Source organism: Oratosquilla oratoria, unplaced genomic scaffold (assembly GCF_046742065.1).
Source record: "Oratosquilla oratoria isolate Oo_2021 unplaced genomic scaffold, ASM4674206v1 SCAFFOLD62, whole genome shotgun sequence".
Classification (NCBI taxonomy): Eukaryota; Metazoa; Arthropoda; class Malacostraca; order Stomatopoda; family Squillidae; genus Oratosquilla; species Oratosquilla oratoria.
In genome coordinates this window covers 1,168,950-1,196,129 of record NW_027467726.1, presented here as the reverse complement: position 1 = coordinate 1,196,129, position 27,180 = coordinate 1,168,950, and the positions used below count along the sequence as shown (strand labels likewise).

The 27,180-nt window shown below is 35.3% G+C and overlaps 1 protein-coding gene across 1 annotated transcript; it reads right to left on the bottom strand.

The window, feature by feature from the left end:
- Nucleotides 1-23,988: 23,988 nt before the first annotated feature.
- On the bottom strand, nt 23,989-25,050 carry LOC143023811 (uncharacterized). Its single transcript, XM_076182432.1, has one exon. The coding sequence runs from the start codon at nt 25,048-25,050 to the stop codon at nt 23,989-23,991; it is 1,062 nt and encodes a 353-aa protein (XP_076038547.1).
- Between the last annotated feature and the right edge of the window lie 2,130 nt (nt 25,051-27,180).

Genomic DNA, 27,180 nt, shown 5'->3' with positions numbered 1-27,180 from the left:
AATGGGATGACAGAAATACTAGAGGACACGGAAAGAACATAAAAAAAGACAGCTATAGAAGAGATTTGAAAAAGAACAGCTTTCCTCACAGAGTAATATACAGTTGGAACAAGTTAGATGAGAAAGTGGTGTGTGCAAAAACAATACATGAATTTAAAAATAGTTTAGATAAAATGAGATATGAAGACGGGATCCCACGAGCATAGCTCCCCTTCCCGTAAAATACAACTAGGTAAATACAACTAGGTAAATACACACACACACACACACACACACACACACACACACACACACACATATATATATATATATATATATATATATATATATATATGCATATATATATATATATATACATATACAATTTACGTCAACATATCAATATAATATACTTTGGTATGCAATATAAAACGCAGATGGAATACGGAAGTAGCTTCATTATAACGAGACTGAAAATAACCGAGCAAGTAGGTGGTCTGCCCCACAGCCATCATCATAACTCTTACTTCCCTCAGTTTCATTCTTTCCTTCCGCTAAACCCCCGAATCCCCCCTCCCTCCCTCCCTCTCCCCCATTTTATCTATCCTGACCTCTAACTAACTTCATAACACGTATATCGCAAATAGTTGTGACCATTTGTCACTTTTTCCTTTAAGGGTGTGAGTAATTGTCTTATGAGCAGTTGTCTTGTAAGCATTTGACGTGGAACACCAGTAGGCTAGCGTGAGCTAAATCATGTAAACAATCCAACCATAGTCTGCGCGTGCCCCGGCTGTCTGCCCCAGAAAATGGCGGACCGGAAGAGCCGTTACGTAAGTTGATTACTATCAAAGAATGCATCAAATAGAGTTACAGATGATTACAAGTCGTTTCCCAATATTTGAGAAATTACTGGATCGTCCCAGGACGATGCTAAAATGGAAATAAAGAGTTGTGGCTTCATCATTGAAAATAAAATTTTAAAACAATTGAATAAACAACAACAACTAATTATATGAAATACCTGTTAGTAATCATATTACAACTGCAACAGATGAGGAAATTTCCAAGGATGATCTATGCCATTGGAATCCATTCTTGTGATGTGGAAACCCTGACTTAGGCTGAACAAAAAGTTGCCTACGAGAGTGACCTCCCTCTTCTTAAAAATGAAACAACCGACGGGGCAGTGCAATCAACCAAGACAGATCGTCATGATGTCTTTTGCAATGCGCGATGAATTGATCAGAGGCAATTCCTTACACCACAGTGGACGTCCTTCAACGTATTCAACTGGTACAGGCTTGTTTTGTTACAAATGGCGTTACCATGTGCATTTTCCTCCGTGTATTAATGTCAAGGATGACTGCCAATCCTATCTCACTGGAGAAATGTTACACCAAATATTCAGACATTATCATTTCGTTTAGCTACGAGTAGCCTAAAAAAAAGTTGGTGAAACTTCCTACTTCAAAAAGTTAAAGTCAGTCCTATTATATTTTACTAATTTTCCTAAACATACTGCCAATATTTCAATATAACAATTAAATCTGCATAAATTAGAAAATGTATACATTTACAAAAATAATTGTATATAATAAAAATCTTAAGTTCTAAGAAAGTTAATAATTCAAACAATTAATGCATAGAACTTTGTATTCTATTTTAATACAAGTATCATTTGTTATTTAGTTAATGGCTACACTTAATTCATCATAAACAATACGATAATACATAGTATTGTTATTAAACGCCTAAATTCGGCACCTGGACCACAATCTCTGAATTAATGCAAAAATGTTTCCATGATTTTCTTTAATACTACCATTTAATGATCTTCTTGCGTCAATTATGCATTCCACGGTTAAGTACGTGAAGTGATACTAACATTTTAAGTCAGGGCGTGCCAATGCGTCAGCCACTTTCAATTTTCCAGATGTGTTTAAGGCTTACATCATATCCCAGGAAGACTAATGCCCATCCAGCTAGTCTACCATTTGTCGTGGCGAACTGCCCCCCCCCCAAAAAAAAAGGCCAGCCCCCCCATTAGCCCGCCCCAACTGAAATGAGCAAATTGAAAATTTAAAACACTCATTGAAATAATTTCATTAAGTGGAATTTTTAATTGCCAGGGCTAAAGATTTGTCAGCCATCAGTGCTAGCCCAACCATTAACCCCCTCCCCTTCTGAAATGAGGATAATTTATGTGTATTATCATATTACTATTAGCTCCCTAAAAATTTGCTCAGCCTCCCCTTAGCCTCCCCAACTAAAAATTCCTGGCGCCGCCGCTGTCTGGTAGAAGAAGATGGGACCTGTGCTGTGGGTATGTGGGTCCTAGTCCGCTTTCCATTCGTGGTTGAAAGGAAACTCGACCGTCATTGGTTCGTTTATTCTTCTAACCTCATCCAAAAGTTTCCCAAACCGGGGAAGGGAGGGAATTGAGAACGTGCGTCCCATCCGGTCTTCCAGACCGGTTCACTGGTTTCCAAGACCAGTTCCGAGACGAGTTCTGGTTTCCCAGACTGGTTCCCTGTAAGATTACAGTTTCCTCAGAAGAAAAAAAAAAAAAACACATCAATAGGAAAATGGAGTAGGGTATCTGAAAGATTCGTGAGGCAGAAGAAATCCTTACAAGACTAAAGCGAGATAACATGAGGTTGACATGCCTCTTCCTGTAATATAACATAGGATAGGCCTCTTCAGAAACCTTTAAATTACCCTACTTAAGTTTACAAATGATTTTAGGCTATGCTATGGTAGGTTAGGTGTAGGCTAACCCCCTATACAGCAGCCATGTCATGACCTTCACACACAGAAAGAAAAATTTACTTTTCCTACAACAGAGTATAACCTATTTGTGAGAATCGAAAAGGGTTATCCAAACACGTAGTAACAACACAAGATATGGGGTTATTGCCAGCATCCGTGTAACTTGCATTCCCCTTTTACGTCTCATTTCCTTTCTCTATATCGGACGTGGGCTCTTTAAGTAAATTTCTATAACTGGTTCTGACTTTAACTCTTACCTTTTAAAAAGGGATAATTTGACGAAGATATTAATAGCCTGGGTTGGCTGTCTTGGAGTGCCTGCGTGGCATCTCTCTCTCAGACCACGTGAGTCTGATCAAAACATCGAAAACGTTTTTGATCCCTCCTTTAGATAGAGTAGGAATATAATTTTGACATAGTAACATTTTTACATGTGTTTGTTGACGAATACAGTCCTTTTTTTGGATTTCATTATGATTGATTTTAATTATTACAATAGTATGTTTTTGACATTTTAGCGTGGGTCTTTTGGATGATGTCGTGAGCTCAAGCAATATTAGAGTCCATCACTTCATCATCTATTGAGGGTAATTCACTGAGGATTTGTCTAAAAGGCATCCTACTAAAAATATATATAATGAGGCTGTTCACCCGTTGTGAATGGGAATGGAGTAAGCAGGGGTGAAATAGATGGGAGTGAATTTATGCCTTTTGATTTTGGCTACCTCCCTTATAAGAGGGAAAAAGCCCTTAATATGTGTGTTTATTATAATCATCATAACTATGTGTGTTCCACGGGAACATACTCTTTAAAATAAAATATATATATCTATATTTTTACTGCCCTTTTTCATGAATAGTGTGATGTACTAGTAGATGGTGCTGGTGATGCAAAACAACATTTGGTTTACCCCTGTACAATGACTCTCTGCCAACAATCATTTCAAATATCAGTTATTTCTGGATAAACTGCAAAAATAGGCTATAGCCTACATAGCTCTGAGTGCTGGATGTTTGAGTTACAGGGGCCTAGAGTGAGCTCAACCCAGAATCCTAGCTGGAACCCTGTTCTTTAATTGCAATAGAGGCTTGTTTTTAGACCAATAATCTATGATTTTTTTCATTATATTTACAGCAATCTGGCACTTAACTGTTTATTTTTTACTCATTCTAATTATGAACATCGTCTCTTTGCAAATAGCACATATGAGTTGACCACCTAAATACAGATTAAAAAAGTAAAAGATTTGACTATTACTCAAAGCTATATTGTGCAAAGTATTTTTGTATGAATTTGTAAAGATCAAGCAGGATTAAAATGTATAGGAATGTATTGTAAGATATCAGAAAGACGGATTAACCTCTTCTATATGATGATGACACCTACGTATGAGTATGCCAGTGTTGGTGTTTTGATTATATTTTGTAGTTGTAGCTGAGTGACCCCCACATTCTGTGAACTGGCTTGATCATATTTTCCGTGGTTATTAATATTCAGAGTGAAAGAGAATGAGTAATACAGCTTTAACTGTATGCTTTATAACACAAGTATTGTGGTGCATAACCAAATCATCATACATCAGGCAGCTGATGCTGCCTGTGAGAATTTGACTCATATTGAAGAGTTTAAATGCTTTTCTGCTGTAAGTATCTATTATGCATAGTTGACCCAGGTTAGCTTAGGGTATGATACCGTTTGCTCTAGGATTACTAATCAGAGAGGCAATAGATTTTAGTCCATGGTCTATATCATTTATATATACTATGAATAGAAGTGGCCCAAGAACGGAACCCTGAGGAACTCCACTTGTAAAAAATTTCCATCTAGAAGTTTTTCCATTTAAAACAACTCTCTGTTTTCGACCATTCAACCAATTACTAGTCCAACTTAATAGGCCACCACTTATTCCGTGTGAAGCTGATTTAGTAAGTAGTCTTTCGTGGGGGACGGTATAAAAAGTTTTCTCAAAGTCTAGCTATACTAAATCTATATTGTTTCTTTTGTCATAATTCAAGATAACTGTGTTGTAGAATTCGAGTAAGTTAGTCACGCAGGAACGTTTCCATCTGAAACCATGCTGGCTATCATTTATCAAACGGTTACTTTCTGAATGATGTTTGATAGTATCCCTGGTGATAGTTTCCATTATTTTTCCTACGATTGAAGTCAAACTTATAGGCCTATAGTTATTTGGCTTCTTTTTGTCACCTTTTTTGAATATGGGAGTGACGTTAGCTGGCTTCCATTCTCTTGGGACATCTCCGGATATGATGGATTTCTTGAAAATAATTTCTAATGGAACAACAATCTCATTTTTCATTTCCTTAAAGATTTTTGGATGCCAACCGTCAGGCCCTGGCGTTTTATCAACTTTGAGTTTCTCTATACATCTTTGATTTTTTTCTTTTGTTATGTTTACCGTAGTAAGTTTACCCTAGACTTGTCATAGATTTCAGTTTGAAGTTCACTTTATGGTGTTTCGTTTACGAATACCGAGCTAAAATAATTGTTTAAGATATTACACATTCCTTTATTTAAATATTCAAGTTGACCGTCAGCAGATGATAATGAGCCAATGTGATTCCTAACAACCTTTTTCTCTCTAATGTAACTATAGAATTCTTTGGGATTCTATTTGTCTTTATCAGCGATACTCATTTCGTATTGTCGTTTTCGTTTTTTATTGTGTTTTTTTTCAATCTTTCTGTATTAATGCATAACTTTGATAATAATTAGATACACCCGAGCCTGTCTCTTTTAAGCAATAATTTTTTCAGTTTCTTTGTCAAGCCCCTTTGGGCAAGCCTGATTTGTGGGACGTCTGTCATTAAAAGGAATGTAAGTTTGAATCATCTTAGTGTATTTTGAAATATTTCCCACATCTGATCTACAGGTCTTTCGCTTAATTTTGCCTCCCAATCTGTAAGCTGAAGCTCCTGACGTAATCCTATGAACTGAGCTTTACTGAAATCGGGTATTTAGAAACACAAGTATCTATTCTAAAAAAAATTAGGAGTTTGAATCTAAGTTGTGATCGCTATTTTGCAACAGATTCACCGACTTCTACATCAGTTACCATGCTTTCACGGCTAGTGATCAATAGATCGAGTAAGTTTCCATATCTTGTGGGCTCTTTTATATGCTGAATTAAGTAATTGTCACCAAGAAAATCAATCAAGCAACTACCCATATGGCCATGTTCAAGGGTCATCCAATCAATGTCAGTAAAATTGAAATCACCCATTATCAATAAATCCCGGTTGCAGAAACTAGACAGTTCTTGAAATAACAGTTTGTCGTCTGCTAATGATAATATCTTTGGCCTATGTATTACACCTATATTAATTTTTGTCCATTTGTTTGGGTTAACTCAACCCACAAACTATCATATGTGCCCTGGTTCACTTTCTCTAAAACACAAGCACGAACATTGTTTTTAACGTACAACAGAACACCCCCACCTTTCTTGTGGTTTCTATCCCGATGAAAGTGTTTAAATCCCGCAATATTAAATTCAGCTTTGAACTCTGTACTATTTAACCATGTCTCAGTTATTCCTATCATATTGAGCTTTTCGCTTTTGACATACACCTGTATTTCTTGAAATTTGTTCCTAATACTACGAGCAATAAAGTACATGGTTTTAAGAAACTCGTGATTATTTCTTTTTGACACGTTTTGAGTTTCAATATCATGTCTTACATTATCATTTTGTTTTTTATTCATATACATTGCTCTATATTATTATTTGGTCCCTCATTGACATTCAATGCCTCATTAACATTTCTTCCATCAAAATTAACACTTCCCCCATTATGTTGTCCAGCTAGCGTAAAAATTAGAGATGAGGCAACGCTACTCTAACAACAGCGCTCCAATGTAGCAAGTAACGTGTAAATTGAGATGAGGCAACGCTACTCTCAGAACAACTCTCCAATGTAGCGAAAAAAAAAATGTGGGAACGCGTGGGCAAAACATACGCTCGCGCTTATGTATGTAAATATCTTGTGCCAATTACTAGTTATTGGGGTAACGGCCGTTACTGGATGTAATAATCGCCCATCCCAAGAACCCAATGTTTAGGAGAAAGACATGAGGAACTGGAAGACGTTAGTTGGGTAAAAGTAGCTATTCGTTGCTAATGTAGCTATTCGTTGGATTCGTAGGTTAATAGCAATAACAAATATGGCTGATTCTGAGTTCAGCGCCGCAATCCCTACATGGAAGGTAGAATATGTGTGTTTGTTAGTTGATATTATGCGTTAATATTTTTAGACGTCTTCTGCAACAGTCATTACTCCATGTGTAAATTCTCCCCACCCAAAAACCCCGATTTCCCACATTTCCCCCCAGATCGTTCGGGAGGAGAAGTACGTTCTTACGTAACAAAGATATGTAGCACATTTGTAAAATAATACTGATGACCCACTTTCGGAGAAGAATAAGCGAAGATATAGAGATCTGTATATTTCGATCACTTACTGTGATCCTCTTCAGCAGATATGAGATACAAAGTAGAGAACAATATGTATTTATAATGAAACAGTGAGGTAGCAAGAAGGGACGGAGCTCAGGAGGATTCTACTATTTTTCTTCTGAAACTAATCCAAATGTAGTTTCAGAAGAAAAATAGTAGAATCCTCCTTAATAAACAATTTTCCAAATTACAACATTTCCCATGGTCAATGGTCACCAGACTGTATTTCTTCTTTTGCTATAAATAAAATGTTACCATCTACATTAGCGGTGGACAAAAATCACCAAGGTCCAGGCAACGCCGGACATGTGACCTGAGCCACCAATATCCGAGCATGCGTGCCGAGCATGTGACCTGAGCCCCTGTCCCTTCTTGCTACCTCACTGTTTCATTATAAATACATATTGTTCTCTACTTTGTATCTCATATCTGCTGAAGAGGATCACAGTAAGTGATCGAAATATACAGATCTCTATATCTTCGCTTATTCTTCTCCGAAAGTGGGTCATCAGTATTACGTTCTTACGTTCTTACGTAGGCCTAAGTGCATTACTTTAACAATTAATATCTTAAAAACTACTCAATTGCGCAGGAAATGAAGTACACCATCGTTCATATCACAACATTTATCACACATGAGCCAGATATCAAGTTCTATGGTTGGGTGAATCGGTAAATTGTCCCCAAATATTTCAGCGCTCATTACATGGTTATAAAGTCTATTCCATTTGTTGATCACTGTTGTGAATCAGGTCTTGTCTATTTCCTTCTTAAACCTAGTCAGATTTGTACAATGTCGCTCCATTATTTACTATGAGTCCTGCCCTGCTAAATGATAATCTTGACCCGTTTTGATATCATATGATATCACGTTGCCGTCTTTGTTTTTCCAGTTTAAGTTGTTAAGGTACATAAACATCTCTACGTAACAAATTGTTGCTCAGTTCTTCAATCAGCAGCTTTAGATATATCGATATATGCTAGGAACAATATCTAACAAATCCTACAGTATATTAGCAATCAAACCCCGCATATCTTCGAAACATAACCGATGTTCTTAATCGGCTTATCATGCCTGTGAGCAAGACTTTTATACACATGCCAAATCCCGAAAAAAAAACAGTATCACTATCTTCTCACCACTATTACCTGCACGTGACGACTGTTAGTAAACCACAGCTTGTGAAAAGTCAGATCGTAAGGAGGTGGATTTCTGGATTATGAAACAAAAACAGATTAGTTAGCCTACCCCTTGATAGAGCTTATGATTTAAGCATTCTTAGCTCTGTTGTGACAAATATATTCGCTAAGTAGGGATAAACCATGTAGAAAAAAGTGCCTTTGTACTGCAAGAATATTTGAAATAGTTTAGACATTTGTGAGACGCTGAAGAGTGTCACGAAAATGATAAGCAATGAAGGAAGCCACAGACACAGGTAAAGAAAAGATTATTGTAGGGGGTCTCACTAATTGCAGAGAAACAGAGAAAACAGAGAAAATACAAAAAAGGACAGGTTTTGCTCAAATGCACACTTCTATATATGTATGGTTGCATCATTTGAACTATTTTCTTTAAAGTGTGTGATTTCCATGTAATATGATCAAAGAGAACTTACGTTTTTATCATCTGCAATTTTACCGACCCCGGCTACGACTCGTCCAGCCCGCCGTCTATGATTACTGGTGGTATGGATCAAACTACACTTTTAAGTTTCTTATTGTTGTGTTATTAGTGTAATAGACTACATATAGTTGAATTATTTAAACTCTTTTCTTTAAAATGTGTGGATTTTTATGTAATTTCACCAAAGAGAAGTTATGTTTTAGTCTCTGCAGTATGACCGACCACAGCTACATATACCGTAACAAATTAGCATATGGTTGCATTATTTGAACTATTTTCTTTAAAAGGTGTGATTTTCATGTAATTTGATCAAAGAGAAGTAACGTTTTTATCCTCTGCAAAATCACCGACCCCAGCTACGATTCGTGGTTACGATTCATGGTTACCGCTAGCCTGCCATCTATGTACTGCGAATGCAGATAATCACTGAGCGTCAGAGTTGCCAGATTGGCGTTTTTAATGCCAAATTTTGTATCTTTGGAATGTTTTTACTGTGTTTGGCAGGAAATTTTGTTGGGTGGCATTTTTGGGGGGCGTTTTTAAATACCCGGTCGTGATTAGAGATCACTCTTTTACTTGTATCAAGAATTAAATGATGATTATTATGAATGATATAAATTTATCTTGGTTATGTGGGAAATGTAAAGATTTTGTGCCTAGCCAAAGGATGTTTCAGCTCTTCTTTAGTGAAAATATGTAATAACGCAGTAGTGCATCAAACATTTCTAAATCTGATGATGCTTTTGATTATATTTAGACACAATAGAAAAGTCACAAATGTATTTTCTATTTATGTACATCTGAGTCTCTAGGAGGTTGTTTAATAAACTGGTTTAATTTATTGTAGAGGATACCAAAAAGTTTACTTAGGAACTTAAACGTAATGTATGGAGTAATACATTTTATTTTAGTTATTGGTATTTTTTCTGTCTCACATAATACGGAGTATAATATATTTTATTTTGGAAGTTCATATCTTTCTTTCCTTTTCACACAGTCTTGAAGTAGATTTATTTCAGAGGATGGTGGTTTATTACAGTACCGCTAGAATTAAATGATGATGTACATGAATGATATAAATTGATCTTGGTCATATCATGTGACATTGTTTTACATTGGCTAGTCAACAGTAGAAAAATATTTTATATTGTAATTGTAGTTATACACATCTTTAACTAGTTGATCTTGGTTATATCATGTGGTATTGTATTATATTGGCTAGTCAACCGTAAAAACTATTTTTCATATTGTAATTGTAGTTATATACATTATTTTTAACTACACATGTAAAACCAAAATACAAAAACAATCTTAGAAAATGTAATGGTTGGCATTTTTGAAAAACATTTTTGTAGCATTTTGTCAGAAGTTGGCATTTTTCCTGGTAGAAAACCTGGCAACCCTGCTAAGCGTGGTTGATGAAGTTGGCCAAAACATAATTTTAGAATTTCTTGTGAGGTTCGAACATGTGGTAGAGTGAACATTTTTATTTTAAAAACTGTTGTTGTTTATTTCTTTACAATACAAAGATTACATAAATATTGCATACAATTAAATACAAAATTTTCATTAAATTTTATTTAAGATACGCTATACAAAATTTATAAGCTATGAAATATGATATTGCGTACATTGTATTACGCAAAGTAGACCACTTGAAAAAAAAAACTAACGAAGCAGAGCGCTTTCGTATATTACATATTCAATGCAAAGAGGACATAGTTGAATAGAAATACATATTATATATATACATGAAAAAGGAATACAAAAACTCCATTAAATATTGACGTCAACTTCGCCGTGTTCCATCATGCCAACCAAGAAGACCACAGAATGGACTGGGATAACGCACCAATTATATTCAAATCCCATTGTAGCTTTCAAAGTGGTACCATCGCAAATGCCAAGATATTCCGCAAACTACGTTCAAAGAACTCGGTGAGATGTCCCTTGGGTACTGGTGCAACTCTTGCGTACCGAACGGGTGCTTCGAGGATAAACTGTTGCTTTTTTGTATAACCATAGTAGTTTGTTGCAGGAAGCGTAAAAAGGGAACAAATATTTTTGCGTAATACACCAAGTACATCAACACCTATAACCTTAGGCAAGTTTGAAGCTCATCTGGAACCTGATACGAATGCCGTTGCAGTCCTTGACAAGTGTGGTGGTGTGAAGAACCGAACGATTCATGTAACCGGGGATGGAATTGCCAGTCCAACTCTTTTTCGGTAGCACTGTGCGGGAATTAGCACCTAGCCACGAATTTACGAGTGCGGGCAATCTATAAAGGCAAGAACAACGACTCTACGTGGGATGTTCTGTGGGTATCCAGACATTTGGGCACATGATATTTGGGCACAGGACATTTAGGCACAAGACATTTGGGCACACGACATTTGGTCACAAAGTACTGGGTGCGACATCTGGGCACAGCATAATTCGTGCTGTATATTACGATCTCAAACCAAGAAAAAATAATAAAAGATGATTCTTTTGAACAGCAGGCATGAAAATGTTAAATTAGGCATGAATAATTTATATTAGTTGGGTTTTACTATGTCACGTGACGAATACAAAAAGATGATAAATTACTTAGTTTCCTGCCATCAACTTTCAGACATACATATGAGAATCACACAGCATCAGACATGCATTGTTTCTGATTCTCTATGAATAAGAAAGGGAAAAAAACCCTGAAAAATATATAATGATGAAATAAAAATAATCCAAATAACTAAAATGTTAAAGAAATGTTATGTGTAAGCAAAGAATCAATGATTTTATACGAATATCAATTTATTTTTGGATAGTTTCACATAACCAAGACAAAGAGCAATGAAGGACTATCAGTGTTACAATTATAAAGGGCACACAGAAGGGTTTCACCCGAACTTTATGTTTTTGCATAGGTGTGTGTAGGGACTTCATCTAGTAATTGGTTGAATGATCGAAAACAGAGAGTTGTTTTAAATGGAAAAACTTCTAGACGGAAAAATATTACAAGTGGAGTTCCTCAGGGTTCCGTTCTTGGGCCACTTTTATTCATAGTATATATAAATGATATAGACAATGGACTACTGTTTCCAAATTTGCTGATGATACAAAACTGTGCGGCATGGCAAATGATCACTTAAACCAATTAGATATTCAAGAAGATTTAGATGAATTACAGCAATGGTCTGAAAAGTGGCTAATGAACACAAGTAAATGCAAGGTAATGCACATAGGTAAAAATAACAGTAAGTACGATTACAAGTTATTTGGAAATTCGTTAACAAAAGTGGATAGTGAAAAAGATCTCGGCGTAATTATCAGTAACGATCTCAAATCAACCAAGCAGCGTATTTCAGCCTCTGAGAAAGCAAATAAGATTTTAGGACTGATTGCACGATCTTTTGACTTCAAAAGTCCATCACTCATTAACAAGCTATATAAATCGTTAGTTCGTCCACACTTGGAATATACTGTTTCCGTATGGTCACCGAATCTCATTAAAGGCATTGACAGACTGGAAAAAGTACAACGGCGAGCCACAAAACTGATTTAAAAAATCTGTTTTCCCTAAAAAAGGGTAGACTCAGAGGTGACTTGATACCGGCCTTTAAAATTCTAAAGGGAATTGACATCAAAAGTGACCAAATTTTCACATTGAATGAGAATCAGGCAAGAAACAATGGTCTCAAACTTTCCGGAAATAGATTCAATTTGGAAGTAGGTAGAAAAAAAAACTTCGCCAACCGTGTAATTAATGAATGGAATAAACTTCCTGCACAGGTAGTGCAATGTAGTTCAGTTCGAAGCTTTAAGAATCATTTAGATAAACACCTAAGCAAGATGCTGTAATGATTATGATTTATTTTATATTATTTGTTTTTGTTTTGTCATCATTTGTCTGTTTGATTTTCATTTATCATTAGTTATATGTTAATTTATTATCATTTACTATTTACCTGTTTTTTTTATTATTTAACTATACCTATGCATTTATTTATGTATTTTATTTGTTGTTTACATTATTATAGTTTTTATTTATTAATTTATTATTATTATGATTTTTTCGCACCCGACCTGTCGGCATGCTCCGCCTTTGTAATCCTTTGTAATCTTACCAGAAGGGCTTCACCCGAATTTCTGCTTGACTGTAGGTACTTCACTTTTTTGGGTTAGGCTGATTCAACATGGAAGTTTGGCATATAGTAATTGGAGTCAGATGTATCTTATTTTATTTGATTTATTTATCTATCTATCTATTTTATTTTGTTTTTGAAAATCGGCTTAATTACTATATGCCATTACAGATGGCGACCAGGTACTGATATAGGATTCTATACTCTACTGTACGTATTGTTTACAATATCATTCCAAAATGTCCATGACATTTAAAAATCATTTAGGTAAACACCTAAGCAAGATACTGTAATTAATCTTTTATTTTATATTATTTGTTTTTGTTTGATCATTTGTCTGTCTAATTCTCATGTATTATTAATTATATGTCAATCTATTATTATTTACTATTTACCTGTTTCTTTATTATTTAATTATACCTATGCATTTATTTATGTATTTTATGTTATTTGCATTAGTTTTTATTTATTCATTTATTATAATTAAGATTTTATCGCATCCGACCTAGATATGGAGCAAAAGGTCTCCTGTCGGGATGCTCCGCCTTTGTAATCCTTTGTAGGTTAAAATCCTAAATCGTCAAGTGAGCAAAAATCACCAGACACCATTGGTGCACAGATCAAAGAGTTTATTGTTTGATTTTCATTGATTCATTTGATTAATAATTTCTATATAGAATTTATTATTCCTTTGATCTACCATACTACCATAATCCTGAATGAAAAAGTCCTCTAATAATACTTTCTATGGGATTCTATACTATACATATTGTTTTTGTTTTGTTATCATTTGTCTGATTTTCATTTATTATTAGTTATATGTCAATTTATCATTATTTATTATCTACCTGTTTGTTTATTATCTAACTATACCTATGCATTTCAAAAGTCCATCACTTAACAAGCTATATAAATCGTTAGTTTGTCCACATATAGAATATGCTGTTTCCGTATGAAGGTATTATGGGTGGTTTAGGAGGTATTATGGGTGGTTTAGGAGGTATTTTGGGTGGAGGTATTTTGTCATGGATCCGTGGACAAGTGGCTGCCTTTTACAGCCCACGCCGCCCACCTGAGGGAAAGGGCCCACGCTCTCACCTTCCACCCACTAGGGCACGATAACTCCCCCACTGGCGTGCTGTTACCCGCATTGTATATAAATGTATATATCCATGTACATAATTTATACAATAAACCTTTATTAATTGATTAACCATTGTCACATTTAGTCTTTGGACATTTAGTCTTCGGACATTTAGTCTTCGGACATTTAGTCTTCGGACATTTAGTCTTCGGACATGTAGTCTTCGGACATGTAGTCTTCGGACATTTAGTCTTCGGACATTTAGTCTTCGGACATTTAGTCTTCGGACATTTAGTCTTCGGACATTTAGTCTTCGGACATTTAGTCTTCGGACATTTAGTCTTCGGACATTTAGTCTTCAGACATTTAATCTTCGGACATTTAATCTTCGGACATTTAGTCTTCGGACTAAAATTTAGTCTTCGGACTAAAATTTAGTCTTCGGACTAAAATTTAGTCTTCGGACTAAAATTTAGTCTTCGGACTAAAATTTAGTCTTCGGACTAAAATTTAGTCTTCGGACTAAAATTTAGTCTTCGGACTAAAATTTAGTCTTCGGACTAAAATTTAGTCTTCGGACTAAAATTTAGTCTTCGGACTAAAATTTAGTCTTCGGACTAAAATTTAGTCTTCGGACTAAAATTTAGTCTTCGGACTAAAATTTAGTCTTCGGACATTTAGTCTTCGGACATTTAGTCTTCGGACATTTAGTCTTCGGACATTTAGTCTTCGGGACATTTAGTCTTCGGACAATTGGTCTTCCTTTGCAAAATAACTGGTCTTCAGGCATTTAGTCTTCTGGACAATTAGTCCTCATCTTCAAGTTATAATAGGATAATCAGCTTAAAATATCTATATTAAGAAAAAAAGATAGATTGAAATTCATGTCTATACAATTCTTTATTATTTATAGACACATATGATATGCATTATTTTCAGTACAATGTAATACAATCATTCAAGAACGATTGAAATTTATTTATAGATAATTCTTTACTATGTATAGACACATATGATATACATTTTTCAATACAATGTAATATAATCATTCACTTTAATAAGTTTACAATTATGTAAGACGAGTAGAATTACGGGTATTTGTCAACGTTCTAGCACAGATATCATCATGAGAAACAGTTTATTGAAACTTTTAGTTCATGATCGCAGACTTCTTCCAACACGACGAAGGAATTCATTGACATCTGATATGCCATCGCGATGCTGCTCGCAAAGTATTTAGTTTATTCTGAAGCTGGACATGTTTACGCTTAACTCGTTTCTTTGTTTACTTAAAATTTAGAACACCAAAATGCCATTATTATTTTTTGAGCACCAACATAACTACTTTGGTCATTCTTTATTTATATTTTATTTACCTTTATTTATCTATTTATGGATGAATGAACATAAAAAAATCCTTTTGGTGCCAAATAAGTCGCTTAACGCACGAAACCTGTTTATTATCTAACTATACCTTTGCATTTATTTATGTATTCTATTTGTTATCTACATTATTATAGTTTTTATTTATTTATTTTTTACTATTATGATTTTTTCTCGCATCCGACCTAGATATGGGCCAAAAGGTCTCCTGTCGGCATGCTCCGCCTTTGTAATCTCGCAACAATTATCGAACACGAGGCCCGAGTGCGCCTAAACGCGTGAGAGTGGGACATAATCCTGCCAGGGCGAGATTTCTCAAGAAGGGGGAAGTCTCGGGTAGCAGTACTTTCGGTAATTGCGGTGTGGTTAGCACGTCAATCAGAGATAGGGACTAGGGTAAATGACAGGGCGTAATTGATGTGATGAGCAATCGAGCGTGAATGTTCTCCATTCAGAATCTATCATATCTCTGCGGATAAAAACGTAACTTCTCTTTGATCATATGATATGGAAATTACACCTTTTAAAGAAAATAATTCAACTATATGCAGTCTATTACACTAAAAACACAATAGTGTTTCTAAATAGAGTGAAGTTTGATCCATACCACCCAGGTACGGATCCAGGATTGTTATGGGGGGGGGGGGCGATAACCGATACTTGAAACACGCCGAGAAACACCCCCAAGAATATAACAAATCTTAAATTCAAACTTGCCCAAGGTTATAGGTGTTGATGTACTTGGTGTATTACGCAAAAATATTTGTTCCCTTTTTGTGCTTCCTGCAACAAACTACTATGGTTATACAAAAAAGCAACAGTTTATCCTCGAAGCACCCGTTCGGTACGCAAGAGTTGCACCAGTACCCAAGGGACATCTCACCGAGTTCTTTGAACGTAGTTTGCGGAATATCTTGGCATTTGCGATGGTACCACTTTGAAAGCTACAATGGGATTTGAATATAACTGGTGCGTTATCCCTGTCCATTCTGTGGTCTTCTTGGTTGGCATGATGGAACACGGCGAAGTTGACGTCAATATTTAATGGAGTTTTTGTATTCCTTTTTCATGTATATACAAAATATGTATTTCTATTCAACAATGTACTTTTTGCATTGAATATGTAATATACGAAAGCGCTCTGCTTCGTTAGTTTCTTTTTTCAAGTGGTCTACTTTGCATAATACCATGTATGCAATGTCATATTTCATAGCATATAAATTTTGTATAGCGCATTTCAAATAAAATTTAATGATTCTTTTTATTTAATTGCATGGAATATCAAGCAACCTTTGTATTATAAAAAAACAAACAACAAGTTAGTATGCAAATATGCCCCACATGTTCGAACCTCACAAGAAATTCTAAAAGTATTATGTTTTTGGCCAACTCCATCAACCACGCTTAGCAGGGTTGCCAGGTTTTCTACCAGGAAAAATGCCAACTTCTGACAAAATGCTGCCAAAAACTGCCAAATTGTTTTTAAAACATGCCCCAAAATGCCAACCATTACATTTTCTAAGATTTTTTCTTTTTTGCATTTTGGTTTTACATGTGTAGTTAAAAATAATGTGTATAACTACAATTACAACATGAAAACTATTTTTTACGGTTGACTAGCCAATATAAAACAATACCACATGATATAACCAAGATCAAGTAGTTAAAGATAATGTGTATAACAACAATTACAATATAAAAATAATTTTTACTGTTGACTAGCCAATATAAAACAATGTCACATGATATGACCAAGATCAATTTATATCACTCATGTCCACCATCATTTAATTCTAGTGGTACTGTAATAAACCACCATCCTCTGAAATAAATCTACTTTCAAGAAGGAAAGAAATATATGAACTTCCAAAATAAAATATATTATACTCCGTATTATGTGAGACAGAAAAAATACCAATAACTAAAATAAAATGTATTACTCCATACATTACGTTTAAGTTCCTAAGTAAACTTTTTATTACCCTCTACAATAAATTAAACCAGTTTATTAAACAACCTCCTAGAGACTGACATACATGAATAAAAATACATGTGACTTTTCTATTGTGTCTAAATATAATCAAAAGCATCATCAGATTTAGAAATGTTTGATGTGCCACTCCGTTCTTACATATTTTCACTAAAGAAGAGCTGAAACATCCTTTGGCTAGGCACAAAATCTTTGCAACATTTCCCACATGATAACCAAGATAAATTTATATCATTCATAATAATCATCATTTAATTCTTGATATAAGTAAAAGTGATCTCTAATCACGACCGGGTATTTAAAAACGCCCCCCAAAAATGCCACCCAACAAATTTTCCTGCCAAACACGGTAAAAACATTCCAGATACAAAATTTGGCATTGAAAACGCCAATCTGGCAACTCTGACGCTCAGTGATGATCTGCATTCGCAGAACATAGATGGCAGGCTAGCGGTAACCACGAAGCGTAGCTGGGGTCGGTAATTTTGCAGAGGATAAAAACGTTACTTCTCTTTGATCAAATTACATGAAAATCACACCTTTTAAAGAAAATAGTTCAAATAATGCAACCATATGCTAATTTGTTACGGTATATGTAGTTGTGGTCGGTCATACTGCAGAGACTAAAACATAACTTCTCTTTGTTGAAATTACATGAAAATCACACATTTTAAAGAAAAAACTTTAAATAATTCAACTATATGCAACCATACATATATAGTAGTGTGCATTTGAGCAAAACCCGTCGTTTTTTGTATTTTCTCTGTTTTCTCTGTTTTCTCTGCAATTAGTGACACCGATTGTAGGCATTTGCCAGACAGAGCCTACATGATTAGATTGATGCCTGGAAGTTGCAGGCCATTATGGTTGTAGCTGTGTAGGTGTTGGGTACTTTAGAAAGAATGCTGTAGGTTAGTAACGAGATCAAATTAGGTATTTTTCTGTTGAAAGAAACCCAGCGTTTCAAAAATTGTAGAGGGGGCTGTCTGCAGGGAGGTTAGATTTTGTAACCTAACAAGTCTTGGTGTTTTAAAAATTGCTGCCGACGTTACAATGAATTCATTGTATTTAAACATGGGCTAGCAGATGATATAGGAAAGGGTTGCAGACTGGCAAACATCTATGTGAGTACTTAAAATTATTATTAGGTAGAATCATTACTATACATTTATTGTAAAAAATATATGTATGGAAGAGAATGAAAATGCTCTTGTATAAAATTATCTCGTATCGAATACAAGAAACAAATTAAACAAATACCATTGAAAAATCTATTTTTCATGAGGGAGAGAGACTGAGTAGGTTAGATATGGTCAGAATCAGAGAATACTGTGCTTGATTTATCGTTTATTTGAACAATGTTGTCATTTCTCGCACTAATCACTGCCTTTGCATGTTTCTCTAAATCACAATACTTATTTCCCAATGCAGTCCTCAGACGGGGGTGAGGGTATAGTACAAACTAGTGAATTCCAATTGAAATGGAACACCCGATTTGGTCATATCAACAGGAAAATTGTTGGGAAAAAAAATTGCTTGTTGGGTGTTTTGCTAATGTCAGGATTTAGATCCCTGAATGCAATATAACTTTGGATAATACAATATGTTTTTTATGCAGTGTCAAAGCAAAAACAAAATAGGTCAGGAGATCCTTCTATTCATAACAAGGTCCATGTTTCTGTCACGGGATGAAGTTTATGGATTCCCTAGGCACCAGGAACTCAAGTTTAAATGCCATTAGAGGAAAACTATTGACAGCAGTCATGTGATACATGCTTGTCAGGCACTGGCAAGACCAGAGGCATCCAGAGTGGTTGATATCGACCCATGGCAGTCAATGCGAGTATGCAAAGGGTCAATAAATGCTTGGGGGTTGATAAATACCTAACCTAACATTTTGGAGGGGCTCCTTTCCAACCACCATCTCTTGCTCCACACACATTTCTAATCAATTCGTTCCACTCTGATCCCTTCCTGGTATACCACATCTTCCAACTGGTATCCAGGCAGAATGCCACAAGATATAGGTAATCCATGTATAAAACACAAACAATGACATATTTTGCACACATCTATTTTATTTTTCCCATACAAAAAAGAAAACTGTGCATATAATGTTAAAATACAGTTGATGACATTAAGATTCTTGATGCTACAGGTTAATTGGATTCCATTGAATGTTGAAACTGGGACTTGCTAAGAATTCCAGTTTTAAAAGTTGTTTTACTCCCAACTCTGATGTTTCTGTGGGGACTGGCCAGTTGCATCCAGTGCAATTATTGGCCACTTTTTTGTCTTCCTTTCTAGGGAATTCATTAGGGTCCATACAGAGGAGTGCTTATTTCCAACCAGAAAAAGAAATGATGGTAAAAAGATGAAAAAATAAAGGATTGACAGTTGTTCCATTTTTCATACTTTGTGATGACTTCACATTACTTAGGTCATACTCTGATTTGAGGCTTCATTTGTAATCACACAATTCTAAGGGCAATAAGAACTTGATTTATTCTTGTTATCATGCTATACATCCATTTAATTGTTGTATGGCTTTAACATAAACATAAAATACATACCAATGGCTATTTCCCAAGACAAGGGAAGTAGCCAAAAAACAAAGGTATAAAATCCACTCCCACCCATTCCATCCCCACATACTGTACTCCACTTTCATTCACCCCTTCCTCCCTCTTATCTTAGCTCCTCATGGATGACGGGTCATTCCTGCATCTCACCCACTGCCCTTGGTCAGCAAGACACAGGAACGCTGCTTCATTTTTATTGGTGATCCCCCCCCCCCCCTCTCTGCCCCTTCATGCAGAAAAGGAGAAGATGGAGAGAAATCCCTTTGGGCTGCATAATATCATTTACACATACTCCCTCAGCCCCCCATCCTCCACCCACTCCTTTCCATGCATCACAGCATCATCCATACAGGACCATTCTCCATTCATCCCTATCTTCTGTCATCTCTCTTCCTCTCTTTCCCAATGTCCTTCATACAATCTCCTTTTAGCATCCATTTCCAAATGTCTGTTTCTCATTACACTTTAATCCACCAAGGCATTTACTTGCTCTTCTCAGTCTGCATTCTACCTCCACCTCCACTCATCCCTTACCCGCCACATTTGCACCCAAGTATTTAATACTAACTCTCGCCCTTAATACTTCCAATTTGCTACCACATTCTTCCCTTGTACATCTCATCACCTTACTTTTACCCACATTCCCTTCTTTTGAACACCTTCCCAAACTCCATTGCTAACTCACTTAATCCCTCCTCTGATCCTGCCACAAGCGCAGTGTTGTCAGCAAACAACAACTGGCTTATCTCCTACATTTCTCCATTTTCTTTAATCATCTCCAATCCCAGGCCAATTACCTTTGCATTTACCTCTCACTCCACCCCATCCATGTATAAATCAAACAGCCAAGGCCACATAAAACACCCCTGGCAAAGTCCCACCTTTACCTCAAACCATTTCTGATTCTAACACAGGCTCTACTCTCGTAAAAACTCTTGACTGCTCTCAACAGCTTCCCTCCTATCCCATGTATCTGCAATACCTTCCACAATGCCTTCCTGTCTACCCTGTTATAAGCCTTTTCCAAATCTATAAGTATCCCAAAAAACATCCTTACCTATTCCTAAAGTTTTCTCACATATCTGCCTTACCACAAAAATCTGATCCACGCAACCCCTACATGTCCTAAACACACACCGATCCTCACCAATTACTCCCTCTGTTCCTCTCCTACTCCTCTCAAACAAAACCCTTCTCATAACCCTTCCCAACTACACTGAACATTCACACTTGTTCCTTTTTCCCTTGTAAATTGGAACTATACAGGTACTCCACCAGTTCCCCGACACTACCTTCTTTTAAACAAACATTAAACAACCTCACCAGCCAGTCCACCATCACTGTCATTTTCTTAGAGCTTCCTACTGCATTTACCTTTCCTTCCTTATCCTCCTTCACATTTAGCAACTTCCTGAAATACTCTGCCCATCTTCCTCTTACCACCGTTTCTTCCATTATCATCTCTCCATCTTTACCTTTTCTTCTCTGCTTTATTTCTTTCCAAAACACCTTTTTATTACTTTCAAAAATTTCTGTTATACTCTTACCCCATTTCACATCTCCCTCTTTGCTTCCTTTATCTTATGCTTTGCTTCTTTTTTCTTTGTACCTCTCATATGATTCTCTCATCCTGTTTTGTAAACAGTCTATGAATGCTTGCTTCTTCTGCAACTTTCTTTGCTTCTTCATCCCACCACTTGCTCTTCCTTCTATTTCATCCCATCCTCCTTGTTCCACACACCAACTTGCATACCTTGTTGCTCCCTCCTTGAATCATCCCCATTCCTCCTCCACTCCTAGTTCTACTCTATCCTTCATTCCCTCTCATTGCTGAAATGAAATTCTTCTATCTTATACCCCTTTGATTATTTTGGAGGAATACCTCAAGGGTTCATCAAGTTCTGGGCTACAGTTTTTCAAGTCTTTTTCTTTGTACCCTTATTATCAGTTCATCTAATGGTACTAGTTCGTTAATACTGCAGATAATATTGATCAACCCTGTCATTGGTTGGCTAATATTCCTATGTAGTGCATCTGCTGCAATGTTCTCCCTACCTGGAATGTATTCAAATTTAATCTCATAACATGGAAGTGTAGTAAACCACTTGGCTAATCTGCCTCTAAGATTCTTATGTTTGAATAAGTTCTGCTGAATAGCAGTATGATCAGTCCACACTCTGATTGGATATCCCAGTATATCTCTTAAAACTCTTTTGTGAATATATCACTGCTAATGTTTCCCATATTGTAGTGCATTGTTACAAAATCTCAATGTGAAAGCTATCTGTTGCAATTTTGCAAAGAATGAGCTCTTTATCATAATTAGGAAAAATGAGAACTGGAAAACTAGTAAATTTAATTTTCAACTTGTCAAAAGTTTGTTGTTGTTCAGGACCCCAAATGAACTTGGAATATCTCCTTCACAAAGAATTTAATAGATCAGATGTGTCTGCATATTCCTTAATAAACTTTCTATGATACCCTGTCAAAGGATTACAAAGGTGGAGCATGCCGACAGGAGACCTTGTGGTCCATAACTAGGCCGGATGCAGAAAAAAATACATAAATGATAAAAAAAAAAGATAGAATAAGAATTATGATAATATAAATGATAATAAATAAAGTAAGTAAATAGTAAATAATGATAAATGGAAATCAAGCAAATAATAAATAGACAAATAATAACAAACAAATAATCAAATAATATAAAATAAATTATAATCATTACAGCATCTTGCTTAAATGTTTATCTAAATGAATCTTAAAGCTTCGAACTGAACTACATTGCACTGCCTCTGCAGGAAGTTTATTCCATTTATTAACTACAAGGTTGATGAAGTTGTTTCTACCCACTTCCAAATTAAATCTATTTCCTGACAGTTTGAGACCATTATTTCTTGTCAGATTCATTCACTGTAAGAATTTTGTCACTTTATCAAGTCACCTCTGAGTCTACGCTTTTTTAGGGAAAACAGATTCATATGTTTTAGCCAATTTTCGTATGATTTACTTTTTGATATTTGGAATCAGTTTTGTGACTCTCCTTTGTACTTTTTCCAATCTGTCAATGTCTTTAATGAAACTTTTTTCTCAACATTGTTTGGTACTGGATAGTTCTGTACTGCCTCCAGGGTTGGCTGATTTTTATCATGATGATTTAAATCAGTGATTTAAATCAAGATTTAAATCAAATGATTCTTTTAAAAAAAATCATTGATTTAAATCAGTATTTACTTCTGCCCAAAGCAATATGGAATGTAAATGAAAAATATAAAAACAAACATAATTATACCTGCTTTATATATTTCTGAGAAATAGAACACTAAATGTTTCTTTTTACTGTACAGTACAACAAACATTTTCACATCCATTAAGAAAGAAATCAAAGGGTTTTATTTGTAATGAATGAACTGAGGACTAGAATGTTAAATCACTTGCTTTTGCAATAAAAACATAAAAAATCCACATGCTATTGAATAAGGAAATCAAAAAGGTTTACTTAAAATGAGCTATACTTATTTCTTTAAGTAATGAATTTAAAAAATAAAATTATTGCAGCCTGTATTCAGAGCAAAAGCACACTGACTTTCTAAATGCTTTCTTTTATTGTACAGTTCAACAAAAAATTTCACATCCATCAAGAAAGAAATCAAAGGGATTTACTTGTAATGAGCTAAGGACTAAAATGCTAAATCACTTCCTTTTGCAATAGAAAAAAAATCTACTTGCTATTGAATAAGGAAATCAAAAAGGGTTACTTATAATGAGCTATACTTATTTCTTGAAGTAATGAATTTAAAAAAAGAAAATTATTGCAGCCTGTATTCAGAGCAAAAGCACATTGAATTTATTCTGTAAAAGCAATCTTCTTTTAAAAAATAATGAAACACTTCTCTGAAAGTAGTTCAAAAAAATTTTGAATATAAAAAAGTAAGGTTTTTAATTCTTTTGACAATGAATTTGGTTCTTTTAAGCATCCTGATCATTAGTATCATCATATACATCCATTTTGTGTGCATTTATAGTTTTAGACAAAAACACCAGTTTTGCAGCTTTTTCTGTTCCCAGCCGGTTCCTTAATTTTGAATGTACTATACCATAGCTTGAAAAAACTTGTTCAACCCCTGATGAAGAAGCCACTGCAGACAGTAGTTGTTGTGCTGCTGAAATGACATCACTATCCAACACATTTGAATGTGACCTCCACCATTCAACAGCTGACATAGACTTGGTCACAAAATCACTGAACTTAAATGCATGGAAAGGAGGCGATTTGGCTTGAAATTTCATGATGACTGGGACAAGTGAAGGAAACCTTTCATTAGCATAGTCCATTGCATTATTCACTTCTTCACTAAGCAGTTTTCCTTGAAGGGAAGGATGAATTAGGTTTGCAAGAAGATGAGCTTGTGTTATGACTTGGTCATACCTCTTTCTCACAGCAGTTAGGGCATCTCTGCCATTGCTTAAAGTTGTGATTAATTCTTTCCACATGTTCACTGCTTCAGCAATTGTACATTTATCACTCTGTGCTTTGTCTAAAGCCACAGCTATTGGTTCTAGTCGTGCAAGTAGGTCCTCTGCTGACCGCTTCAGGGTTAAGTTAGACACCTTTTCTCTAACTCTGACATCAATTTGCTCCCTATCAACTTCACATATTTTCATGAGAGCTGGCCAGTTCTTTATATATGTCTTCAGACAGTTACACATGGTATTCCATCGTGTGTCTTGAGGCATAACAAGACGTTGCTCACCTTCCTGACGATATCTTGCAGAAGCATAATGATTGTCTCTAAAGTATTTTACTATATTCACCACATGCTCTTTAATATTGTCAATTTCCAGATCATGAGCCAGAAGATTCAAAATGTGTGCAGTACAGCCATAGGTCACCAGCTTCAGTTCATTTTCCTGTTCTAACAGTTTCCTCATTTTGTTTACATTAGCTGCATTATCTGTAACAACACTGCCAACATGACAGTCAAGTTCTTCTTTACACTTCTGAATTGCTGATTTTGAGAGCTCAAACATGTTATAAGCAAGTGAGAGATGATGCAACACTGTAAAAACACCTCAAATGTATTTTACACTAACATATAGAATATATATATAACTTTCACAATATCTTTTATGCTGATTATTAATAAAATAAAAAATCTGATTTAAATCAAAAAATCTGATTTAAATAAAAAAATTCCGATTTTTTTGATTTTTTTTAAAAAGATAAAAAAAATCACCAACCCTGACTGCCTCTACCTTTGAGTTCACTGTACTGAGTCCATGCCTTTTAACTTATGTCTCAAATAAATGACACTGTCTTGTAAAAACGTTAATTTTTCCAATTTCCCTTTAAACCTGATTCAACTGATTTTTTCACTGTCTCTACCTTTGAGTTCACTGTAGTAAGTCCATGACTATTTATCTTATGTTCCAAATAAATGACACTTGCAAAGTTTCACTTTCAACCCTGATTCAACTAGTCTTGAGAATACGTACATACATATACCAAGGCTTTTTTTCCCCCTTACCAGGGAGGTAGCCAAAAAAGACAAGGCACAAAATCATTCAAAAGGTCTTGAGAATACCTAATTTAATATCTTAAAGTGTTCAGTTGCTGTTTGAAAAACTATTCAGATATCATCCACAAATGCACTGGCTGTGTTTCCTAACAACCCATCTAGTACTGTATTAATTCCATATAAGTTATTGAATGTTACATAACTAAAATGGCATTTGCTTGAATGCATAATGCCTTGTTGTAGAAAATGCTGTATAATCTTAAAAATCTTTGTGCATCTTTATCTGCCAGAAAGCTGATTTGAAATCAGTAGTGGTAAAATACAGATTCTCAGTTCCCAAACTACAAAATATATCTACTATCACCAGTAATGGTAGTCAATCAGGTATTGTCTGTTTATTCAATTCCCTATAATCAAGAACTGGACACATGGTACCGTCTGAATTTGGCATCAGAATCAATGGGAAGTTCTATTCACTTTGACTGGGTTCTATGACATCCTTTGATAACATTTCAGTGATCAAGTTATCTATAATGGCTAGCTTGGAATGTGGTAATCTGTAGGCAGGTATATAAACAGGTTGAAAACCAGTTTTAATTTGATCTGATGTTTTAAAACAGCTGTATTGTCCAAGGTGTCCCCAGGCAAAGGAATTGCTTTACTGTGCTTCACTAGCAATGGGATTAACCATGATTCTAACTCAGGACAAGTAGGCCCTAGTTGACTTTTATATTTCTCCTCCAAATCTGTTTCTTCTTGAATTGGAAGCGGTGATTCCACCTCTTCAGGACTCTTGTTTAAAATCTTAATGGATTTTTGATAGACTTGAAAACATCCTATTTGTGAACCTTGTCTTTAGACCATATCTTTACTCAGAGTACTAATCACTAATATTTCTGCCGTGTTCTTGTGTGTCTTATAAATCCCAAAGTCCAATTTCAAACCTTTTATCCTAATTGATTCTGGGATGGTTAGAATTTTGAAGACTACAGTGATGCCTTTCAACTGCACTTGTATTCTGTTAATTGCTCTGGAGTGCAATAATGTCGACTTTATTGTGCCACCTTCCACAATTAGCAAAGCTTCATTTGGAGTTGATGAATTCTGATTAATTTCTGGGATTTCTTGAACATTTGAGCTGTGTCCACTATGTGTGTCTTCTTCCTCATGTGTTCTCTGTTCTTGAATAGACCACTCTTACCCGCTACTATCCAATCTAGCATTGCTATCTTTCCCCATCAATCTCAATAGGTTCTCTTATCTCATATACTGGCTCTAAATCTAGTTTATTTAAAAATAGGATTAACTGTGATTTTGCTAAGATCCCTAACTCAGCTAGACATATGATCATGCCCTCTTTTCTCATTGTTTCAAATCCTATCACTAAATCTCCTAGGAAGACAGACTCTTCTACAACTATTCCCAGAATGTGCAAGTGCTCATTTTTATACAAAATAACATCCAAGTCAGTCTTACCTAATGCTTTTAACTGACTCCCTGTTACTCCTAGCAATGAGTAATGGATTGGTTCCAAGAGTTTCACTTCGGGTTTCATCCTTTTTAAGCACTCTACTGATTATAACATTTACTGCAGATCCTGTATTGATAAATATTTGATTAGGTCTATTAAATACTTTACCCA